The 21,302-nt window shown below is 37.5% G+C and overlaps 1 protein-coding gene across 3 annotated transcripts in view; it reads left to right on the plus strand.

Annotated features, from left to right (window-relative positions):
- LATS1 (large tumor suppressor kinase 1) overlaps nucleotides 1-21,302 on the plus strand; it is a 47,751-nt gene that overhangs the window by 16,254 nt on the left and 10,195 nt on the right. For all 3 annotated transcript variants that reach the window (XR_003521500.1, XM_027602716.2, XM_027602717.1), the window contains exons 2-5: nucleotides 4,305-4,793; nucleotides 10,074-10,221; nucleotides 16,826-18,336; nucleotides 20,342-20,924. Coding sequence is in view for 2 of the 3 variants with exons in the window: in XM_027602716.2 (XP_027458517.1) it covers nucleotides 4,434-4,793; nucleotides 10,074-10,221; nucleotides 16,826-18,336; nucleotides 20,342-20,924 (2,602 nt within the window). In the remaining variant the exon portion in view is untranslated. The remainder of the gene's footprint in view (nucleotides 1-4,304; nucleotides 4,794-10,073; nucleotides 10,222-16,825; nucleotides 18,337-20,341; nucleotides 20,925-21,302) is intronic.

Genomic DNA, 21,302 nt, shown 5'->3' on the forward strand with positions numbered 1-21,302 from the left:
TAATCCTTGATTGCAGAGAAATGATAGGTTGCAGAACAGGAAATGGAAAATATTTTCACTTTCAGGAAGGGCAAGAGGGGAATTCTGTAAATTTTAGACTGGTGAGCTAAATGTGAAACCTAAAAAATTCCATTAGTAGGCTATTAATATTTTGGGAAGGCTTAGGGAAAAACTGCTTATCATTAGGGACCAGCTTTCTTCATAAAAGCGTAAGATGTGTCCCTCTTTATTTCATTTATGAAGTAGTTATCAGTAGGTTGGGTTATGTTGTAGACAGAATATGTGTAATTTTCAGCAATACAATGACAGAGTTCATCATTTTTGTTTTTAAAAAATGAAGAAATATGTGCTGCTTGTTAAGTAGAATTGGATTGATCATAATTAACTAAGAACTGCACCACAGAAGTACTGATAATTGAGGCAAAGTCATCAGGAAACTGCCTCTGATAGTCTGCTTCAGGACTTCATCGTTTTTCAGGCCTGCTGGAAACAGTTGTTTATGTGTATGTATAATTAACATCCATAAGTGTAATTTTTAAAAATGAAAGAGTGGTTTTTTTGTTTGTGGGTTTTTTTGTTTGTGAGAAGGAAGAGTGGTGGAGGGGGGAGCAAAGGGGGAGAGAGAGAGAGAATCTCAAGCAGGTTCCATGCCCAGCACAGAGCCTGACGTAGGGCTCAGTCTTATGACCCTGAGATTGTGACCTGAGCCGAAATCAAGAGTCGGACGCTTGACTGACTGAGCCATCCAGGAGCCCCCCAAAATGTTTATTTTTAAGAGCTATAAGATACAATTTATATACCATAAAATTTACTCATTTAAAGTATACAATTCAGTGTTGTTCAGGGTTCATTTCCAGAGCTATGCAACCATAATAATAATCTAATTTAAAAATAGAAAATGGCTTTATTTTATCTGTAGTGTTTTGAAACTTGCCCTTTTTGCTTAAGAATGTGTTATGAGGGGGTACCTGGGTGACTCGGTTGAGCATCTGCCTCCGGCTCAGGTCATGATCCCGGGGTCCTGTAATTGAGCCCCCCATCGAACTCCCTGCTCAGCGCAGAGCCTGCTTCTCCCTCTCCCTCTGCTGCTCCCCGTGCTTGTTATGTTCTCTCTCCCTCTGTCAAGTAAATTAATAAAATCTATAAAAAAGGAAGAAAAAGAATGTGTTATGGGTATCTATTATTGTCAGTACATTTAGATAGAATTACATCATTCTTTTTAACATCTGTTCATCACATATAGGTGTACTGTCAATTGCTCAATTACTGATGAGCATCTAGACTAATAATCATGTTTTGCCGTTATAAATGGTGTTGCAAGGAGCATCCTTCATCTTCAAACCCTTGTGTTCCTTTAGTTGTATTACATTGTTCCTCATAATCCTTATTCAAGCCTTAAGGTAAACCTTGTTATTCCAACCATTTTATGCCTCAGGAGACAGTTTTTGAGAGAAATAAATACCTAAGTTCACATTGCTAAAATTAACAGGTACTTGAATAATTTTTTTGTTTTTCCATTACTTTCTGGCACCTCTAGGATTTTGACAAACTAGAGCATTATCCAGAAGAGCATGGCTAGAATTAGGAACATTTAGGGGTGCTTGGGTGGCTCAGTCAGTTAAGCATCTGACTCTTGTGTTTGGCTCAGGTCATGGTCTCAGGGTTATGAGATCAAGCACCCCACCCCCAATAGGGCTCCATTCTCACTGGGGAGACTGCTTCAGATTCTCTTCCTATCTCCCTCCCTCTGCCCCTCCCCAGGTCATGCTTGCTCTCACTCTCTCTCAAATAAATCTTTAAAGGAACTGGGGTTGTTTAGGAGACACGTGTATTTCATTTGTCAACATACACATTTATTGAGGGCTCACTATGTGTCAGTCTCTGATAGCATTGAACAGACAGTGGATATGAGACAAATAATGTCTTCTGTTCTCATGGAGCTTTTATGTCAGGGAAGATTGACAACAACTAAACAATTACGATAATTTTAGATAGTAATAAGTACTATTAAGAAAGTAAAACAGGGTAATTAGGTGACCAGTCATTGAGAGCTCTTGAGGAGGTAACATAAGGCTGAGACCTAAATGACTAGAAGGATGTATTTATATTTGCCTGTGGACCTTTTTATGTAACATGAATGGTGATTACGTTTGTAAGAATAGAAATGGGGCACCTGGCTGGCTCAGTCGGTAGAGTCCGTGACTCTTTTTTTTTTATTTTTATTTTTTTTTAGCGAGGAAGAGAGAGAGCATGTGCGTGCTGGGAGAGGGACAGAGGGAGAGAGAGAGAGAATCCCAAGCAGGCTCCATGCCCCGTGCAGAGCTGAACAAAGGGCTCAGTCTCACGACCCTGAGAGATAATGACCTGAGCCGAAATCAAGAGTCAGACAAATGACTGAGCCACCCAGGCGCCCTGACCATGTGACTCATGATCTAGGGGTTGTGAGTTCGAGCCCCACATTGGTGTAGAGATTACTTAAAGAAAAAAAAAAATAGAAATAGGTTCCTAGTAGATGATAATTAGCAATGTTTCACATCCCATTGGTATTACTTACAAACTGTTTTACCCAAACTCTGAACCTGTTTCCTCATGTACAAAGCAGAGATAGTAAACCTTATTCGTAGGGCTGTTAGGATAGTTAAATAAGGATGTAGGCAAAGTTGTTTATTACTGGCCCATAAAAGCCTCTCAACATGTACTGAGTAGGATTTCACGATGCTCCATGAAAAGAAAACATCTTTAACACTTGCTGCAGGTCACAAGTAGAATGGCTTTCTTGCATTAGTGATTTCCCTATCAGTGAGGATATTTAAGTAGACTTTAGGTGACTGTTCTAGTATTTTTTTTTTCCCAGTTTATTTTTTTTAATTTAAATTCAATTAAATAACATGATGTATTATTGATTTCAGAAGTACAGGTCTGTGATTCATCAGTCTTATACCCAGTGCTCATTACATCACATGCCCTCCTTAATGCCCAGCACCCAGTTACCCCATCCCACTGCCTCCATCCCCTCCAGCAGCCCTCAGTTTGTTTCCTATGATTAAGAGTCTCTTATGGTTTGTCTCCCTCTCTGGTTTCATCTTGTTTTATTTTTTCTTCTCTTCCCCTGTGATCCTCTGTTTTGTTTCTTAAATTCTGCATATCAATGAGATCATATAATTGTCTTTCTCTGATTGACCTGTTTCGCTTAGCATAATACCCTCTAGTTCCATCCACGTCATTGCAAATTCTAGTGTGTTTTGAAAGAGATTCATGCATTAAGTGAGGAATAAGACAAGTTGTCCACAGACATCCTTTCCCCGTCCTGTCCTTAATAAACTTAGAGTCCCAGTCCACCGTTGGTGAAATAAGCTCAAGCATCTGTTTTTTGAAGCATAAAGGTATCTTCTGGACTAGTGGATTAAAAACCTTTCTAAAGCAACAGTACTGTTTCTTCTAAAGAAATCTTATACTTGAAGTCTAATTTTATTTTATTTTATTTAGAGAGAGCATGAGTGGGAGGGGCAGAGGGGGAGAGAGAGAGAGAGAGAATCTCAAGCAGAACCCTGTGCTGAGCATGGATCCCAGCACAGGGCTCGATCTCACAGCCCTGAGATCATGACCTGAGCCTGAAACCAAGAGTCAAACACTTAACCTACTGTGCCACCCAGGTGCCCCAGGGTCCAGTTTTAAAATCTAGAATTGGAACTGCAAGGTGAAGTTGATGAGAGGCTGTCCATTATATCATTCACTTAGTAATCCCTTGTAATCTGTATATACTTTATATGTTTACTAAGCACTCTTTTTTTTCTTTAAGTTTTTAATTTATTTAAGTAATCTCTACACCCAACATGGGGCTTGAACTCATGACCCTGAGATGAAGAGTTGTTTTAGTCTTTGAGCCAGCGAGGCACCCCAGTTTACTAAGCACTCTTAAAATTATACTTTATCATCATAACCAGTACTTGATGTAATTTTATAAATTAGGAAATAGGCACAGAGAGGTTAACTAACTTTTCCTGGCTGTACAGTAATCCTTTTTTTTTTTTTAAGATTTTATTTATTTGTTTGACAGAGACACAGCGAGAGAGGGAACACAAGCAGGGGGAGTGGGAGAGGGAGGAGGTTTCCCGCAGAACAGGACCCCAGGATCATGACCTGAACCTAAGGCAGATGCTTAACGACTGAGCCGCCCAGGCGCCCCCTGTATGGTAATCCATGATGGAGCCAGAACTATAACCCAGGTCTCTACTCTGTTTTTCCCCAAACACATGGTACTACTTTATCAGTTAATCACTTTATGGCTTTTTTTTCTTTTATAGGGTTAATTATTTAGATTGTAAAGAATTTCATCATTCCTGGGGACTTCTGCAAAGGATCTTTTTCGGTTTTGCTCAAGAGAAAATTCTGGATCTATCAAGTAGCTCTTAAAGAAATCCTTTGTGTGGGTTATGAATATAGATGTTTTCATGAAGAGGAGTGAAAAGCCAGAAGGATATAGACAAATGAGGCCTAAGACCTTTCCTGCCAGTAACTACACTGGCAGTAGCCGGCAGATGTTGCAAGAAATTCGGGAATCCCTTAGAAATTTATCCAAACCATCGGATGCTGCTAAGGCTGAGCATAACATGAATAAGATGTCAGCTGAAGATCCTCGACAAGTCAGAAATCCACCCAAATTTGGGACACATCATAAAGCCTTGCTGGAAATTCGAAACTCTCTACAACCATTTGCAAATGAAACAAGTCGGAGTACTTCAGAAGTTAATCCACAAATGCTTCAAGATTTGCAAGCTGCTGGATTTGATGAGGTAGGAATTTTGAAAGGCAAAAGAAGGGATTTTTCTCACTTACAGTACATAAGACTGTTTTGATAATCTCCTACCCAAATGTTTCCATTGAGAGAATTTAACTGTGTATACAAATTTGTATATTCTAATCAGCAAAGAATGATGTTTACAATTCCATTAATTAGTAAAACAAAATAATTATTTCTTTAGTTTTCTCTGTGGTTTCTGGGATTTAAAAGCTCAAGTCATGAAGTCAGATGGAAGTGCAGTTGAAGAAAGCTACAGGGGAGGACAGAGTAGGTAGGGAGGGAGGTCTCTGCTATAGGAGCTCTGGGGAGCCAAGTGGCTATGTGGAAATGACAGTTTATGAAGTTAAAGTTCATACTACAGAGAAAGAAGTAGAATCAGGATTTCATTTTTTTTTTTTTAAATCAGGATTTCATTAAGCAGCTGTGTTCACATCATTCTCAGGCCCAAATCTCAAATTCACAAAAACTAAAAATTTACATGTTGCTCAGTCTGCTAGAATTTTGAAGTTTTATTGTAATGAAATTTCAGTTCATGTTACTTATGCCAAATCTTTAATATTTACCCTTAAAGTTCACATTGAATGTTTTTCATAGCACATACATATATTTATAATCATATATGTTTAGATCTATAATCTAATGCTTAGATTATAAAATTTATTTTCCATGATAACATACTTTCTGTGACTATTTTAGGTGGCAGAGATCATTTTGGATACAAATTGCCATGGAAAATGTAACTAAATGTGAATGAGCAAGTGTTAATTAAGTTTTCCTTCGAAATTACAGTAACTTTTTGTGCTTATAAAAATACCTATTTCCTGTTAAAAATTAAAAGGTGTAAAGAAAACACTGGAAATTATCTTTAGCTCTACTACATAAAGATAATTACCTTTAAAATCCTTTCATTATTGTTAATAATTTGGTGACCACATTTTCAGAGATCTCTACGGTTAAAATTCAGAACTTAAGTATGCATTATAGTAAAGGATTTGAAAAGGAAGATTTCAACCAAACTATAGAGAAAAAAGATGAGTCTTTTCTGGCATATCCTGTTCATCCATTTGACTAACATTATTTCCTATCATTTTTATGTTAAGTGTTCTAAAAATAATTGGATTTGCACCTGAAAATATCAAGAGAGAAAAGAGGAGAGGACTTGTGATGTTTTCCTGGTTAGTAGTTGGAGGATTAAGGAAATGGCTTAACATAGAGTTTTCTCCAGAGTACTTTCTTCCTAATCTCTTAGCCAGAAGGCAAAGAAAAATGAAAGGAATGAATCATGGTATCTGGATGGCTCAGTCTGTTAAGCGTTTGCCTTCAGCTCAGGTCATGATCCCAGGGTTCTGGGATCCAACCCTGCATCGAGCCCTGCAGGCCCCTTCTCCCCTCCCCTCCGCTCCTACTCTGCTGTCTCTCAAATAAATAAATGAAATCTTAAAAAAAAAAAAGGAATGAGTCATTGACCTTATTCGTTCCCATTATATATTGCCAGGGAAAGAGAGTTTAAAAAAATCACATGGCTATAAAGGCCCTTAAGTGGTATTATGTTATGTCAGCTAAGTCACCTCAGTAGATACGTATTTCTGGAGCTCTTACTATGTGTGAACCCTTTGATCAGTGTAGTGAGTCATATACCAAACATGGTCTATTCCTTTAAGGAACTTAAAAATTCTTTGTAATGTAGACAGTTTTAAGAAATCTAAGCATTAGTCAATGCTCTGTTCTTTTTATTTTAAGCATAATTGGCATATGATGTTACATTAGTTTCAGGTATATAACATGTTGATTCCACGGTTCTATAGACAGCTCTGTACATTACGCAGTGCTCACCACAAGTGTAGTCACCATCTGTCACCATACAATGTTATCACAATATTACTGAGTATATTCTGTGTGCTATACTTTCCATCTTCATGACTTACTTATAACTGGAACTTTGTACCTCTTAATACTCTTCATCTGTTTTGCTCATCCCCCAACCCACCTCCCCACTAGCAACCAACAGTTTTTTCTCTGTTTTTTGTTTGTATGTTCATTTGTTTCTTAGATTCCACATGTAAGTGAAATCATATGGTATTAGTCTTTCTCTGACTTATTTCACTTAGGGCAATGCCCTATTTTTTATCTCTTGGAAATAATAATTGCTTCTCATTACAAAGATACGTTAGTTTTATTACAATCACACATTTCTCAGTTGTCACCTTATGACATTAATAACCCCTTAAGCAAGGTTGCTTTCCTAAAAGCATTTAGACATTTATCAATTCTCATTTGTCCAAATAAAGTTAGGGTATTATTTATCCCCACGGTGATATAAAGAATATGGCAATATTTACTTCTGTCTCCTTGAATCACTCATTCTGATAGCTTCTCATTATATTGCAGAATTTGTTTAAAATCCTAACTTGGTACTTTAAAATTTTTATCCAGGAGCACCTGGGTGGTGCATTCGGTTAAGTGTCCAACTCTTGGCTTCAGCTCAGGTCACGATGTCAGGATGGTGAGATCAAGCCCTCCTTGGGTTCTGCACTCTGTTGAACCTGCTTGGGTTTCTCTCCCCTCTCCCTCTGCCCCCCCCCCATGTTTGCTTGCTCGCTCACTCTCAAATAAATAGATCTTTAAAAAAAATTTTTTTAAATAAAATTTTTATCTAGTCTTATTTTATCATTTCATAAACCCTATCTATTCCTTTAGCTATGTCAGGTTCAAGGCAGTTGCAGTTTTTTGAGAATGATTCTAGTAGTCTGTAAAAATTAAAACCTCAAGTATGTCAAGATTACTTTCTTTGTAGGAATAAATGTTAAACAGAATTGATGGGTTCTTGGGGCACATAAATCTACAATCAACAAGTGTATTTTTGCTGCTAAGCATGGAAAAAACCATAGTAATGTGGACACGATGTTTTCTTATCACATAAGACTTCGATTCCAAAGTTACTGATTTAAGGGTGCTCTTTTTCACACTGGCACCAACACCCCCACCTACAGAACTTTGGTCGATATTATTAACAGATGCCAAAAACATTTCAACATACAGCAATAATATTCAAAAATAAAAGCCAGCATATTAGTCACCAGCTGAAATTCTAGTGCATTTAACAAAAATAGTTCCCACAATATTGAAAAAGGATGGTGGGTGCCAATTTTCTTACCAAGTGAGATGACACTGCTGTGTGATAGTAGCATCGATACAGTTCGTTTGGCTTAACCAGTTTTAAAGTTAAGCCCTCCCTGTTGAATTTTAATTTGGAGTTATTTGAATTATTTTATTTCATTCATTCATTTATTTATTTTTTAAGATTTTATTTATTTTTGACAGACAGCAAGAGTAGGAACACAAACGGGGAGTGGGAGAGGGAGAAGCAGGCTTCCCGCTGAACAGGGAGCCCGATGCGGGACTCTATCCCAGGACTCTGGGATCATGACTTGAGCTGAAGGCATACGCTTAACAACACTGAGCTACCCAGGTGCCCCTGAATTATTTTAAATTTGCACACAAAGTGAGACTTACTAATTCCTTTGTATCTCACTACAAACTGCAGAAATCTGATTGGCATAAAATGTGATCACACTGTACTTTTTTATCAGTTAAGGATTGAGTTTGGTTGCTTTTAACAAAAATCCAAATAATAATGCTCTAAACAAAATAGTGACTCAGTTTATATAGCTAGTATTGGTCCACTCTCTTAAAGATGTCAGAACCTAGGACTCTTATGAATTTCTTGAATATTCCTTCTTTGTGGCATCATGCTGTAGCACAGATGTGAGATCTGTCGTCTAGGAAACAGGATACAGGAAGTACTCGTACCTAAAGCAGGGATAGCAACATTTTTCCAGAAACCCTTGCTTTTCTTTCATTGCCAGATTTGTCATGTGGCCACTGTAGCTATAAGGAAGGATTCTTCCAACAAAATCAGTAACTTTTTCTAGGAAAGGGAGAATGGATCTTGAATAGGCAGCAAGTCTCTGCCACAACCTTTTTTTTTTTTTTAAGATTCTATTTATTTGAGAGAGCAAGAGAGAGCATGAGCAGAGGGGAGGGGTAGAAGGGGAAAGACTCCTCGCTGAGCAGGGAACCTGCCAACGCGGGGCTTGATCGCAGGACCCTGGGATCATAACCTGAGCCGGAGGCAGATGCTCAACCAACTGAGCCACCCAGGTGCCCCTGCCACAACCTTTTTTTTTTTTTGGTTGGTCTCACCCTAGTCATTTCTTTAGGAGGATCATCTGTCAGTAGCCTGTTCACCCACTGGTCTTACTATTCCATTCCCATTTTAAAATAGAAATACTAGCTCCTCTAGGGCAAGTAAATAGCTGCTTCTCTCTTGAAAAAAGCCTATCCGTGTGCGTTCTGTATGTTAGTGTATGATTTATGTTTACATTTAAAGGGCAAGGAGTAGAGCAGGAGGACAACCCACATCTAATCTCCAGGCACTGTACTTAATGTGCTTTTACATGTTTTCTTATTTAGGCCTCACATCAATTCTGTAAGTGTATTGCAGATGAAGAAATTAAGCTCTAAAATGTTAAATAATCTGCCAGAGTTCACACAGTTCTAAAGGGGGGCATGTAAATAAATCTGCAATCACTGGAGTATATTTTTGCTTCTAAGCATAAAAAACAAAAGCATAGTAATGGAACTCAAACTCACTTCTGTTTGATTCCAGACTGCTTTTTCATCATACCATGTAGCCTCCTACCTAAAGTCATCATCACATAATCATATACCTTCTGAGTGTTTTTCTTATACCATTTGTCCTAGATTTATGTCCTTGTAAATAAGGTTCTCTGAAAATGTAAGCTCTAAGAGGATAGAAATCAGAACTACATAGCTCTTTTACTAGTAAACCCAGTGACAAAGGTGCTTTACTAAAATGTTTTAATGATATAGAAGAGTGGTTTCCAGTATTTTGACTGATACCTTTTTAACAATCTGATAGTCTCTTTGTTTGTATAAGGATGAAATAAAGAATGAGAAATAATCAGAGTTCTGTTGTTAACAATTGTCCCCAGAAGCTAATCCTATAAGAGAAAAGTGATATTACATAAAAGTGAAAATATTAAAGAAACATTTGAAGAATTTGAGTGTTTGTTTTCTTTTTTACTTTGAGATTATATGGATGTTTATAGTAGTTTTACAAACAGGACGTTAATATTATGGTTTGGGACCCTGTGCTTCATAATTATGAATTTCTCTAGTGAAGCTCGTAGTGTTCTTTCTCTCTTAATTATAAGGTTTAAACTTTTCTTTTTTTTAAACTTCATATCAGGATATGGTTATACAAGCTCTTCAGAAAACTAATAACAGAAGTATAGAGGCAGCAATTGAATTCATTAGTAAAATGAGTTACCAAGATCCTCGCCGGGAACAGATGGCCGCAGCAGCTGCCAGACCTGTCAATGCCAGCTTGAAACCAGGTGATCAATCAGACATTTTTTTTCTCGTTTCTTATAGTATTGTTTTAAAATATTCATCTACGTCAACTCTTTAGTCTTAGAAATTGTTAAGAGCATCACAGTAAGTGAAAGTCTCGTCAGGGTAAGAGCATGATAGTGTTATACCAAAATGAGTTTGGGGAGGCCCTTAAGGTTTCATAAGTAATTCTGATAAGCGGCCGCCGAGGTTGAAAACTACTTGATTGGTTATACTGAAGCTGAAATATTTCTTTTTTTTACCACAGATACCATATTCAAACTATTCTTTTTTTTCTTTTTATAATCTTGTTTTATTATAAGAGTGAAAGGTATTCATCACAGAATATTTAGAAAGTAAGTAAGGAAAAAGAAGGCACCACTATTAATACCTACAAGATTTTGGTGTGTTTTGTTTCTCAGTCTTTTTTCCTGTGGAAAACCTGAGTGGGTTTACATGTGTATTTTGATTCTTACTGTTTAAGCAAAAAATGGGGTCACACTAAAACCTTCTCGATTCACTTAATATACTGTGCATAACTTTCCTTGTTATTAAATGGTCTACAGAATAATTTTAGTAACTGCATTTTGTTAGATTTATCACATACCTTATGTAACCAGTCTCTCATTTTTGACATTTGCCTTGTTTCTCTTTTTTGCCATTATAGACAGCATTGCAGTAAATCCTTTTGTACCTAAATCTTTGTACATTCCTGATGATTTTGTGAAGAAAATTTTCGAAGTCTTGCAAAAATTTAAGGTTTTTCTTAGATACTGCTGTCTAGAAAGGTATTCCCAACTTATATTCTCCTGATCAGTTTAATATAAGAATGCCTATATTTGTAAATCCTAGGTACTATGATTTTTATATATTTAATGGCTGTGGAAATACTGTCTCGTTTTATATTCATATTTCTTTGATCACTGGTATTAAACATTTGGTTATCAATTTTTATTTACTTATTGTTTATTTTTAAATTGGCATTTTTTTCTTTGTTAATTTTGTGTTCATCCTTTTTTATTGATTTATAAGAGGCCTTATTTATTCATTCTTTTCATTCAGCAAAATTTTATTGTTCACCACTGTTTCAGGCCCTTTGCTCAGCATTGGGTATAAAGTTCTTGCCAGTTTGTAGAGCTGACATTCTGGTAAGGGAGAGCAAACCCTCTCACAAATAAATACACATAGGATTACAGCTACCTACATGTGAATGAAGTGGGGTGAGTTATACGGTACTGTAGACTCATATCATCAAGGGTTCTTTGACTTAATCAAGGAGATCAGAGAAAACCTTCCTGTGAAACTGATAGTAGAGCTAATAGCTGAAGAAAGACTAAGGTTAATGGAAGGGTTTAGTGAGGAACGGTGTCCCTATGCATGGCCTGTTTGGCAGGTTTTGTTGCTACACTGGAAGAACTGAAAACAAGAGTGTGCAATAGGACTGGAGAAATACATAGGGCCTGACTATGCAGGACTGTCTGTTGATCTTATCCTAAGAGCAGCAGGAAGTTAGGGAAACTTCAAGCAGGGTAATGATATGATTAGATTTGTGTTTGAAAAAGATGGCTGCAGTGGCTAAGAATGGATTGGGGGTTGGGTATTGGGATAGACTGGATAAGAGATATGGTAGTTCCCAGGAAACAAAGGTTATTTAGACTGGAAGAGGGCAGTGGAGAAAAGTGAATGGATTAAGAGAGATGAGAGGGGTAAAGTTGACAAGGACCCGGTGATAAATTACATACAAGGGGTGATAATGGAGAGGAATAACTCTTATGCTTCTGGTGCAGAAATATAGATGCAGTATGGCGATACCCCACATTATAAAAGTGAATGCCAAGAGAGAACAGGATTTGGTGGAAAAAGATCATAAGTCTAGTTTTTTACCTCAGGTTGAGTTAGGTTCATTGAGTTACCCAAGTGAAGATGTCAGCTAGGGAGCTGGATATATGTACAATTAGCCCTGTGTATGAAATAGGTCATTAAGGGAGATTATGTAGACAAAAATGACAGGATGGCCTAGAACCAAGCCTATTACTTAGTAGCTGGCAGGAGAGGATAAGCCTGCAAAGACAGAAGAATTAGCTGAAGAGGAAAGGAAAAAAACAAAAGTGTCTTGAAAGCCAAGGGTGTATTTTATAAAATTATTAATCTGTAATAAATTGGAAATTTAAAAAATAAAAAGATCTTCACTGTGTAAGAAGCATACTCTTGCTAATGTCCTCACTGTACCCTCATAGAAAAACTTCTCAAAGTATTGTTTATATGTGAATTCTTTTTTTTTAATACATGGATTCTTTACCTCACATCGATGTATTCCTCAACCCATTCCATTCTGAATTATGCTCCCATGACTGAATAGAAACAAATTACCCCATGTGTCATGGGCTGAACTGTGTCCTCCCTCCACCAAATTCAGGAAGTCCTAACTCCTAGTACCTCAGAATCTGACTGTATTTGTAGACAGGGTCTTTTAGGAAGGCAGCTAAGGTTAAATAAGGTCATTTGGGGTGGGCTCTAATTTTATAAAATAGAATAATGATTAATTATTCCAAAATTTAAATTTAAGATGACATATATAAGTACAAATAGTTTATTATTATATTTAGCAGACATAAAATTTCACTGTTAGATTTCTGTAAAGGTTTCTAAGTTTTTGTTCTCCACTTCCATACTTACAGTGGACTAGTAGCAACGTTTTGAGGTAGTGCTCCATATGAAAATGGAGGGAGAGCCTTGTTTGTTTGTTTTAATAGTAAAGACTTAGGCATGTTTAAAAGATAATTGCAAAACTCCAGTTAAGATAAATAAATTAAATACTCAAGAGAAAAGGATCAAGTAAGGTTCCTGAGAAGCCAGGAAAAGAAAGGATCCAAAGCATAGCATGACAGATTATTAGCCTTAAAGAGGAAGAAGAATCAACCGTTTTGCTCTAACAGGCCCAGGTTATGTGGGGACGATAAGGGAGTTCCTTTCTGATGCCTTCGGTTTTCTCCAAAGTGGAAAATCAGGTCATCTGCTGAGAGTGGTGTGTGAGGAATGGGACAGGCAATTTGAGGAGACCCAGGACTAGAGAGAGTTGTAGTGGAGACCAAAAGAAACAGTAGGATTTCCGGGCAGTGCTAAAGCCATTTGATGATGCTGATCGTTGAATTTATGGTGGAATCAATCTGCACTTTACATCACCTTTTCTAGCAGGCATGAAAAAAAGTTAGATAGCTTGAATCATCTGTGACTAGAGTTCTACTAAACAAGTACAAAATAAGATAGATAAAGAGAGGACAGAATATTGCTGAAAGGGTGATTTAAATCCTTAATCAAGGCATATTCCTGCTCTGCTGTTAGGGGCTTTCCATTCCTTCCAGACTCCTCTTGATGGCTTTGCTGCTGTCAGACTTCCTCCAGTACCCCACTTTTCCTCATTTATTGCTCTCCAGCCATGCTGAATTTCTTTTTGTTCTTGGAAAATACCAAGCTCCCCCCTCAGGACCTTTGCCTAGTCTTAGATCATATGTCATCTCCTTGGTGGAGCCTTTTCTGACTACTGAATCTCATCCCTTTCTATCTCCCTGTTTCTCTCTACCATTTTGATGCCATTTATGGTTCCTTCATAGGATTTATCATACCCAGATGTTACCTTATTTATTTACTTGTTTATTGTCAGTCTTCTCCCCCAAGAATGGAGGTTCCATGGGGCCGTGGATATTTGTTCACCACTGTACTTGGATGGTGTAGATGCTCAATAAAAATTTAATGAATGAATAGAAATGAGGGGAGGAGAAAAGGAATACAGAGGGGAGAAAGAACTACTGGACCATGGAATTAAATTAGCCACAGTGTCACATAAAGAAAGTGGAGGACTAGTGAAGTAGGGATATGAAGGTCTTGGTGAAGTTGAAAAATGCTTGTAGCAGTAGTTAAACATGAAAGAGTTGTAGTCCAAGTGTATAAACCTTAAAGAAATGATTTTGAAAAAAGCAGATATGGTTAATATCAAAATTAGAAATAAGATCTTAGGAGTGATATTGGAGATTGAGGGGAGGAGGTCAAGAAACTGAGGTGAGGGTGATGGATGGTTTGTCCACATGGATGTTGAAGTTATAGAATGTTGGCAGGGCCTAGGGTAGACTGAATGTCAAAACTATGGGTGAATGAGGACAAGCAAGTAAGAGTTCATTAATTGAGAGGAATGAATGTGCATCCAGAGAGCTGGCTTTTTTAAGAGTATGAAAGAATAATGAGAGGTAGAATCCCACCTTTAGCCCAGTTTATTTATTTTTTAATTAATTAATTACTTATTCTGGGGGAGAAAGAGAGGGAGGGGTGAGGGGCAGAGGGAGAGAGAGAGAATCTCAAGCAGGCTCCATGCCAGGCGCAGAGCCCGACATGGTGCTCGATCTCACAACCCTGAGATCATGACCTGAGCTGAAATCAAGAGTCGGACGTTTAACCGACTGAGCCACCCAGATGCCTCTAGCCCAGTTTATTTTTAAAGAAAACCTTAATTGCAAAGGGCTGAAAAGGAAGTAATGTCAGCAGAAGATAATCAGCTTTAAGGAGTTGGTGGGAAAGCTTGGAGCAGACGTTAGTGATATAGGAGCATTTGTTAGTTATAGAACAGAGCAAGCACGTCTGGGGGACAATAGTGGGAGGGTTTGGGAAGTGGGAGAACATGGAGAGCTTTATGAGAGGTGCAGAACAGAGGTGGCAGTATACTCTAGGCTGGCGGAGACTTATATTTATTTTTAAATACTTTTTTTTTAAGATTTTATTTATTTATTCATGAGAGACAGAGAGAGAGACAGAGAGAGAGAGGCAGAGGGAGCCTGATGCGGAACTCGATCCCAGGACCCCGGGATCGTGACCTGAGCCAAAGGCAGACGCTTAACCATCTGAGGTACCCAGGCGCCCGAGACTTACATTTTAACTGGTAAAAGCTGAGTGAGTGAAGACATGTTGTATTTAGCCTCAGCTGACTATCTGAGGAAGGTGAAACTGAGGTTGGTGGCCGGAAGACTTGCCTGGGTTGCCTGGAGTGATGACTTTTCCTGAAGTCATAGGCCCAGCATGCTGCCCAGCCTTGATGAAACAGAGTGTTAAGCTGTACATTCTGAACATTTACCAATTTTTCCTCATATGTGTTTTGTTTTGAATGTTGCTAAGTGTTTTATGTTCTTTGTATTTAGATCTGTAAATTATCTTTACTGTATATTCTCTATCTGGAATGTATTATTTATATGTATTGCATTTTATATAAATGCATTTTATGTATTTTTAAATGTGTTAAAGATCTTTTTTCCAAGTAGTCAGACTATTTTAAATACTTCAGTGGGTTTTTTTTGTATCATTTATTTTCTTGCCTGTTTCATAGTTGGAAATTCCAGTAAAGAGAAACTATAAAATCTATATCTTATTTCAGCTAATTGTCTCCTTGTATCTTTGAAATATATTTAAAAGTAAATGTTGTATCTATTAAAATTACAAATGAACACACCCTTTGGCTTAATAATGCCACTTCTGATAATTTATCTACTTATATATGAAATGATATCTGGGGGCGCCTGGGTGGCTTAGTCGGTTAAAGCATCTGCCTTCGGCTCAGCTCATAATCTCAGGGTCCTGGGATTGAGCCCCATGTCAGGCTCCCTCCTCAGTGGGGAGTCTACTTCTCCCTCTCCCTCTACCCCTTCCCCCTGCTCATGCTCTCTCTCTCTCAAATAAAATCTTTATTAAAAAAAAATTTTTAAAAATGGTATCTACAAAATTTTTCACTGCCTTTTTTTTTTAGATTTTTTTAAAGAATTTATATGAGAGAGAGTGAGAGAGAGAGCACATGAGAGGGGGGAGGGGCAGAGGGAGAAGAAGACTCCCTGCTGAGCAGGGAGCCTGATGCGGGACTCGATCCTGGGACTCCAGGATCATGACCTGAGCTGAAGGCAGTCACTTAACCAACTGAGCCACCCAGGTGTCCCTTTTTTTTTTTTTTTTTTTTGTATAGCAAAAGACTAGAAACAACCTTACTATTCTTCAGTAAGGAAACTGATTAAATTTGGGTACATCCAGGCACCTGAGTGGCTCAGCTGACCTTTGATCTCAACTCAGGTCTTGATCTCAGGGTCATGAGTTCAGGCCCCACGTTGGGCTCCATGCTGGGTGTGAAGCCTACTTTAAAAAAAATTAAATTTGGGTACATCCATACAGTGAAAAACTGTGGTAAACTTTTTAAAAGTAAGCAAACATTTTATATACTGATACAGAATCTTCAATATTTTAGTGAGAAGAGCCAGGCACAGTAGTATACATAGGAGATAGTCTGTTTACTTGCATATCCCCAATATATCTTACTGATGACATTGATTACCTTCAAGGAAGGAAGTTCGTTGGCTAAAGGACAGAGGTGGGTATACTTTTGTACTTCTTGAATTCTGAGCTGAGAGAATGTATTACCTAGTCAAGTAAAAATTTGAAAGGTAACATAAAACCACTTAACTGAAATTTGGTTTTTATAATTCTCAAGAGAATTACCATTTAGCTATGTCAGAATTCCAAGCTAAATTTTTCAAAAATAAGAGGTTAAAAACGTGTTTTTTTTTCTCTGTTTTATGACCATAGGGAGTGTGCAACAATCAGTTAACCGCAAACAAAGCTGGAAAGGTTCCAAAGAATCCTTAGTTCCTCAGAGACATGGCCCACCACTAGGAGAAAGTGTAGCCTATCGTTCTGAAAGTCCTAACTCGCAGACAGATGTAGGAAGACCTTTGTCAGGCTCTGGTATAACGGCTTTTGCTCAAGCTCACCCTAGCAATGGACAGAGAGTGAACCCCCCACCACCTCCTCAAGTAAGGAGTGTCACTCCTCCACCACCTCCCAGAGGCCAGACTCCTCCTCCAAGAGGTACAACTCCACCTCCCCCCTCATGGGAACCAAACTCTCAAACAAAGCGCTATTCTGGGAACATGGAATATGTAATCTCCAGAATCTCTCCTGTTCCACCTGGAGCCTGGCAGGAGGGCTATCCTCCACCACCTCTGAACACGTCCGCAATGAATCCTCCTAATCAGGGTCAGAGAGGCATTAGTTCTGTTCCTCTTGGCAGACAACCAATCATCATGCAGAGTTCCAACAAATTTAACTTTCCACCAGGAAGACCTGGAATTCAGAATGGTAGTGGACAGACTGATTTTATGATACACCAAAATGTCCCTGCTGGCACTGTGAATCGGCAGCCACCGCCTCCGTATCCTCTGACCCCAGCTAATGGACAGAGCTCTTCCGCTCTACAAACGGGGGGATCTGCTGCTCCTTCATCATATACAAATGGAAATCTTCCCCAATCTATGATGGTGCCAAACAGAAACAGCCATAACCTGGAACTTTATAACATGAATGCACCTGGACTGCAGACAACTTGGCCTCAGTCATCTTCTGCTCCAGCCCAGTCCTCCCCAAGCAGTGGGCATGAAATCCCCACATGGCAACCTAACATACCAGTGAGGTCCAATTCCTTTAATAATCCATTAGGAAATAGAACAAGTCATCCTGCTAATTCTCAGCCTTCAGCTACAACAGTCACTGCTATTACACCAGCTCCTATTCAACAGCCTGTGAAAAGTATACGTGTATTAAAACCGGAGCTACAGACTGCATTAGCCCCTACACACCCTTCTTGGATACCACAGCCAATTCAAACGGTTCAACCTAGTCCTTTTTCTGAGGGCACTACTTCAAATATGACTGTTATGCCTCCTGTTGCTGAAGCTCCAACCTATCAAGGTCCACCTCCACCTTATCCCAAACATCTGCTACACCAAAACCCATCTGTTCCTCCATACGAATCAATCAGTAAATCTAGCAAAGAGGATCAGGCGAGCGTGCCCAAGGAAGATGAGAGTGAAAAAAGTTATGAAAATGTTGATAGTGGGGATAAAGAAAAGAAACAGATTACAACCTCACCTATCACCGTTAGGAAAAACAAGAAAGATGAAGAGCGAAGGGAATCTCGTATTCAGAGTTACTCTCCTCAGGCATTTAAATTCTTTATGGAGCAACATGTAGAAAATGTACTCAAATCTCATCAGCAGCGTCTACATCGTAAAAAACAATTAGAGAATGAAATGATGCGGGTAAAACCTTTTAAAATGCCCATTTCATGCTTGATCATCTGTTTGCTTATTGTTTATTTTAAAATATTGGTGCAGTATTTTTCTTTCTTTTTATACCTAAATATATTATCAGTTATTTAAAAGTCAGTAAATTAAAGTACTTTTGATTATGCCATTTTGTTTTAGTATTTCAGGATTTACTCAGAATTTCCTGGAATAAAGTTCTAATAAATTAAGAAAAATATAATTTATAGTGTGCTGTTTAGTTTACATAATCCCTTTATATGGAAGTAGGAGCAAAGGTTATTTTCTAGGTTTTACACATTATCTTACAACATTTTAAAATAAGCTAGAAATATCTGGGTCCCATCTCTTTATATACTTTTGAAACCTTTGTTTTTACTTATAGTAGTTTTTGGGCTTTATTTATCAGGCTTATTCATTTGATTGGTCTCATTAGAAAGTGCCAAAACCTGTTCCTTCTGTTATTTCATCTTCTAATTTCATTTTTATAATGTACCGGAAAATGTGCTGAAATTTTTAAATTACTAAAAAGGAGACCAGAATTAGTGCTCACTCATTTTAGATGAATCTCTGTTGTGATTCCATATATATATCTTCACTAGATGTTATGGTGGTACTATCATTGTTAATATTTTTGTCACATGTTTACAGTTCAGAGGTTGATTCCCAATCTTATTATCTATCACTCAGAATCCAGGAGGCTTAAATTTGTGGTAAAACTTTCTCACATAACTTGAGAGCCAGTCTTTTAAGATAATTTTTCTAAATCTGATTTCACAGTTATGTTATTCCTGCTATAAATTGAACTTTCTTAGATGAGAAATACCATGATAATCTGTAGGACTTATCCATATTTTAGTTCTTAGGATTTCTTACTAAAGTCTGTCTGTATGTATTTTCTTAGTTTATTTTTCCTTTTTCCTCTTCACTTTCACTAATAGCTGATTTAAACTTTTATGGTGTTGGAAGCTTTGCTGACTTCTGTAGCCTCCATTACTGTGTAGGCAAGTAAGATTTTAAGAGAAACAGTTCTAAGTCTGGCATGCCACCCCTCTTTAAAGATTTTGCATGGAAACGCGCATCCTAACAGAAGCATGAGGTTGCTATATTCTAATTAGGCTTGCATTTCTAGAATTAGACTCTACTTCTTTAATTCCTTTTCTCTTTAAACCCTTAAATTAGTTCTTTATTGAACTAGCCAAAAATAAACTTCCTTCTAAATCCAGGTAGTCCAAGTCTACTAAGAAGTTGGCTTTTGTTTTTAATCTGTGTTTTGGTATCTTCATAAGTCACTATGACTATCCTTTGAAATGTTCCAAAATGTCTAAAAGATACCTTATAATCAAACAAGTTGTCTCTTTTAAATAAGGCAGGAGAAAGCCTTTGCATTTTGCATTAGTGGTGGCTGTGAGTCCTACCCTTACTCTAATGCCTGAGAAAAATAAAAGAAAGATGAAAGGAAAGATGGACTATTAATGAGTGGTTTGGTTAGAGAAGGCATTCTTTTGTTCTTAATACATCAATTTTTTAGAGTAAATGACTGGATGGGAAGAGATTTTTTTCATGAAAGGTAAATAGAATATTTTAATCCTAGGCATTCCACAAGAGAAGCATATAATGAAGGCAGTCTAATCACATAATTTGGGATGAATATGCATGGAGAGATAGATGAGGATGCATGTTAACAGATGTTTGGTTATTGCACATTGGGAACTTTTTTGGGGGTGCATTAGAAAGCAGTTGAAGGCTGACCATTGGTATCATCTTCTTGCTCTCCACAGCAGAATCTGCATATATACTCACCTTTGTAAATCCTGTTAACTGTCCCTTAAGCTGCACTTTTGATAATTAATTTTCTCTGAAGTATTTTCTAGATTTCTAACATGCTTTATTAAAAATTATTATGCATTTAACCTTTATATGCCTGAATTTTTTCCAAACTATTTTTTAATATTTGGTATAGAAGATAATTCCTCATTTAACCTTTAGTTTATTTGCCTAGGTTGGATTATCTCAAGATGCGCAGGATCAAATGAGAAGGATGCTTTGCCAAAAAGAGTCTAATTACATCCGTCTTAAGAGGGCTAAAATGGACAAGTCTATGTTTGTGAAGATAAAGACACTAGGAATAGGAGCATTTGGTGAAGTCTGTCTAGCAAGAAAAGTAGATACTAAGGCTTTGTATGCAACAAAAACTCTTCGAAAGAAAGATGTTCTTCTTCGAAATCAAGTCGCTCATGTTAAAGCTGAGAGGGATATCCTGGCTGAAGCTGACAATGAATGGGTAGTTCGTCTATATTATTCGTTCCAAGATAAGGACAATTTATACTTTGTAATGGACTATATTCCTGGGGGTGATATGATGAGCTTATTAATTAGGATGGGCATCTTTCCAGAAAACCTGGCACGATTCTACATAGCAGAACTTACCTGTGCAGTCGAAAGTGTTCATAAAATGGGTTTTATTCATAGAGATATTAAACCTGATAATATTTTGATTGATCGTGATGGTCATATTAAACTGACTGACTTCGGCCTCTGCACTGGCTTCAGATGGACACATGATTCTAAGTACTATCAGAGTGGTGAGTAAAATCATAAAATTTGTACATTTTAATATGATTTATTAAGGCAATAAGATATAAGATGGTATTATCACTGGGTGAATGCCAGAAGTCCTGGTTTCAGGTCTTGACTATTGGATAAATATGAGTGAATCCTTTAGACACCTAGACTTATAAAATGAAAGAATATATTAGATTCAGTTATTTCTAATTATCATTAACATTTTTGAGTTAATCTCTTTACATTTTGTTAATTTGAAATATGTCAGACAAATAACATTTTAAAAATAATCTTGAAATGAAGCCCCATACCTGCCATTCAACTTAAGAACCAGTTATCAGTACTTTTGAAGCCCCTAAATGATTGCTTCCCCTTTTCTCCTTCATGGAGGTAACCAT

This window comes from Zalophus californianus, chromosome 7 (genome assembly GCF_009762305.2).
Source record: "Zalophus californianus isolate mZalCal1 chromosome 7, mZalCal1.pri.v2, whole genome shotgun sequence".
Taxonomy (NCBI): domain Eukaryota; kingdom Metazoa; phylum Chordata; class Mammalia; order Carnivora; family Otariidae; genus Zalophus; species Zalophus californianus.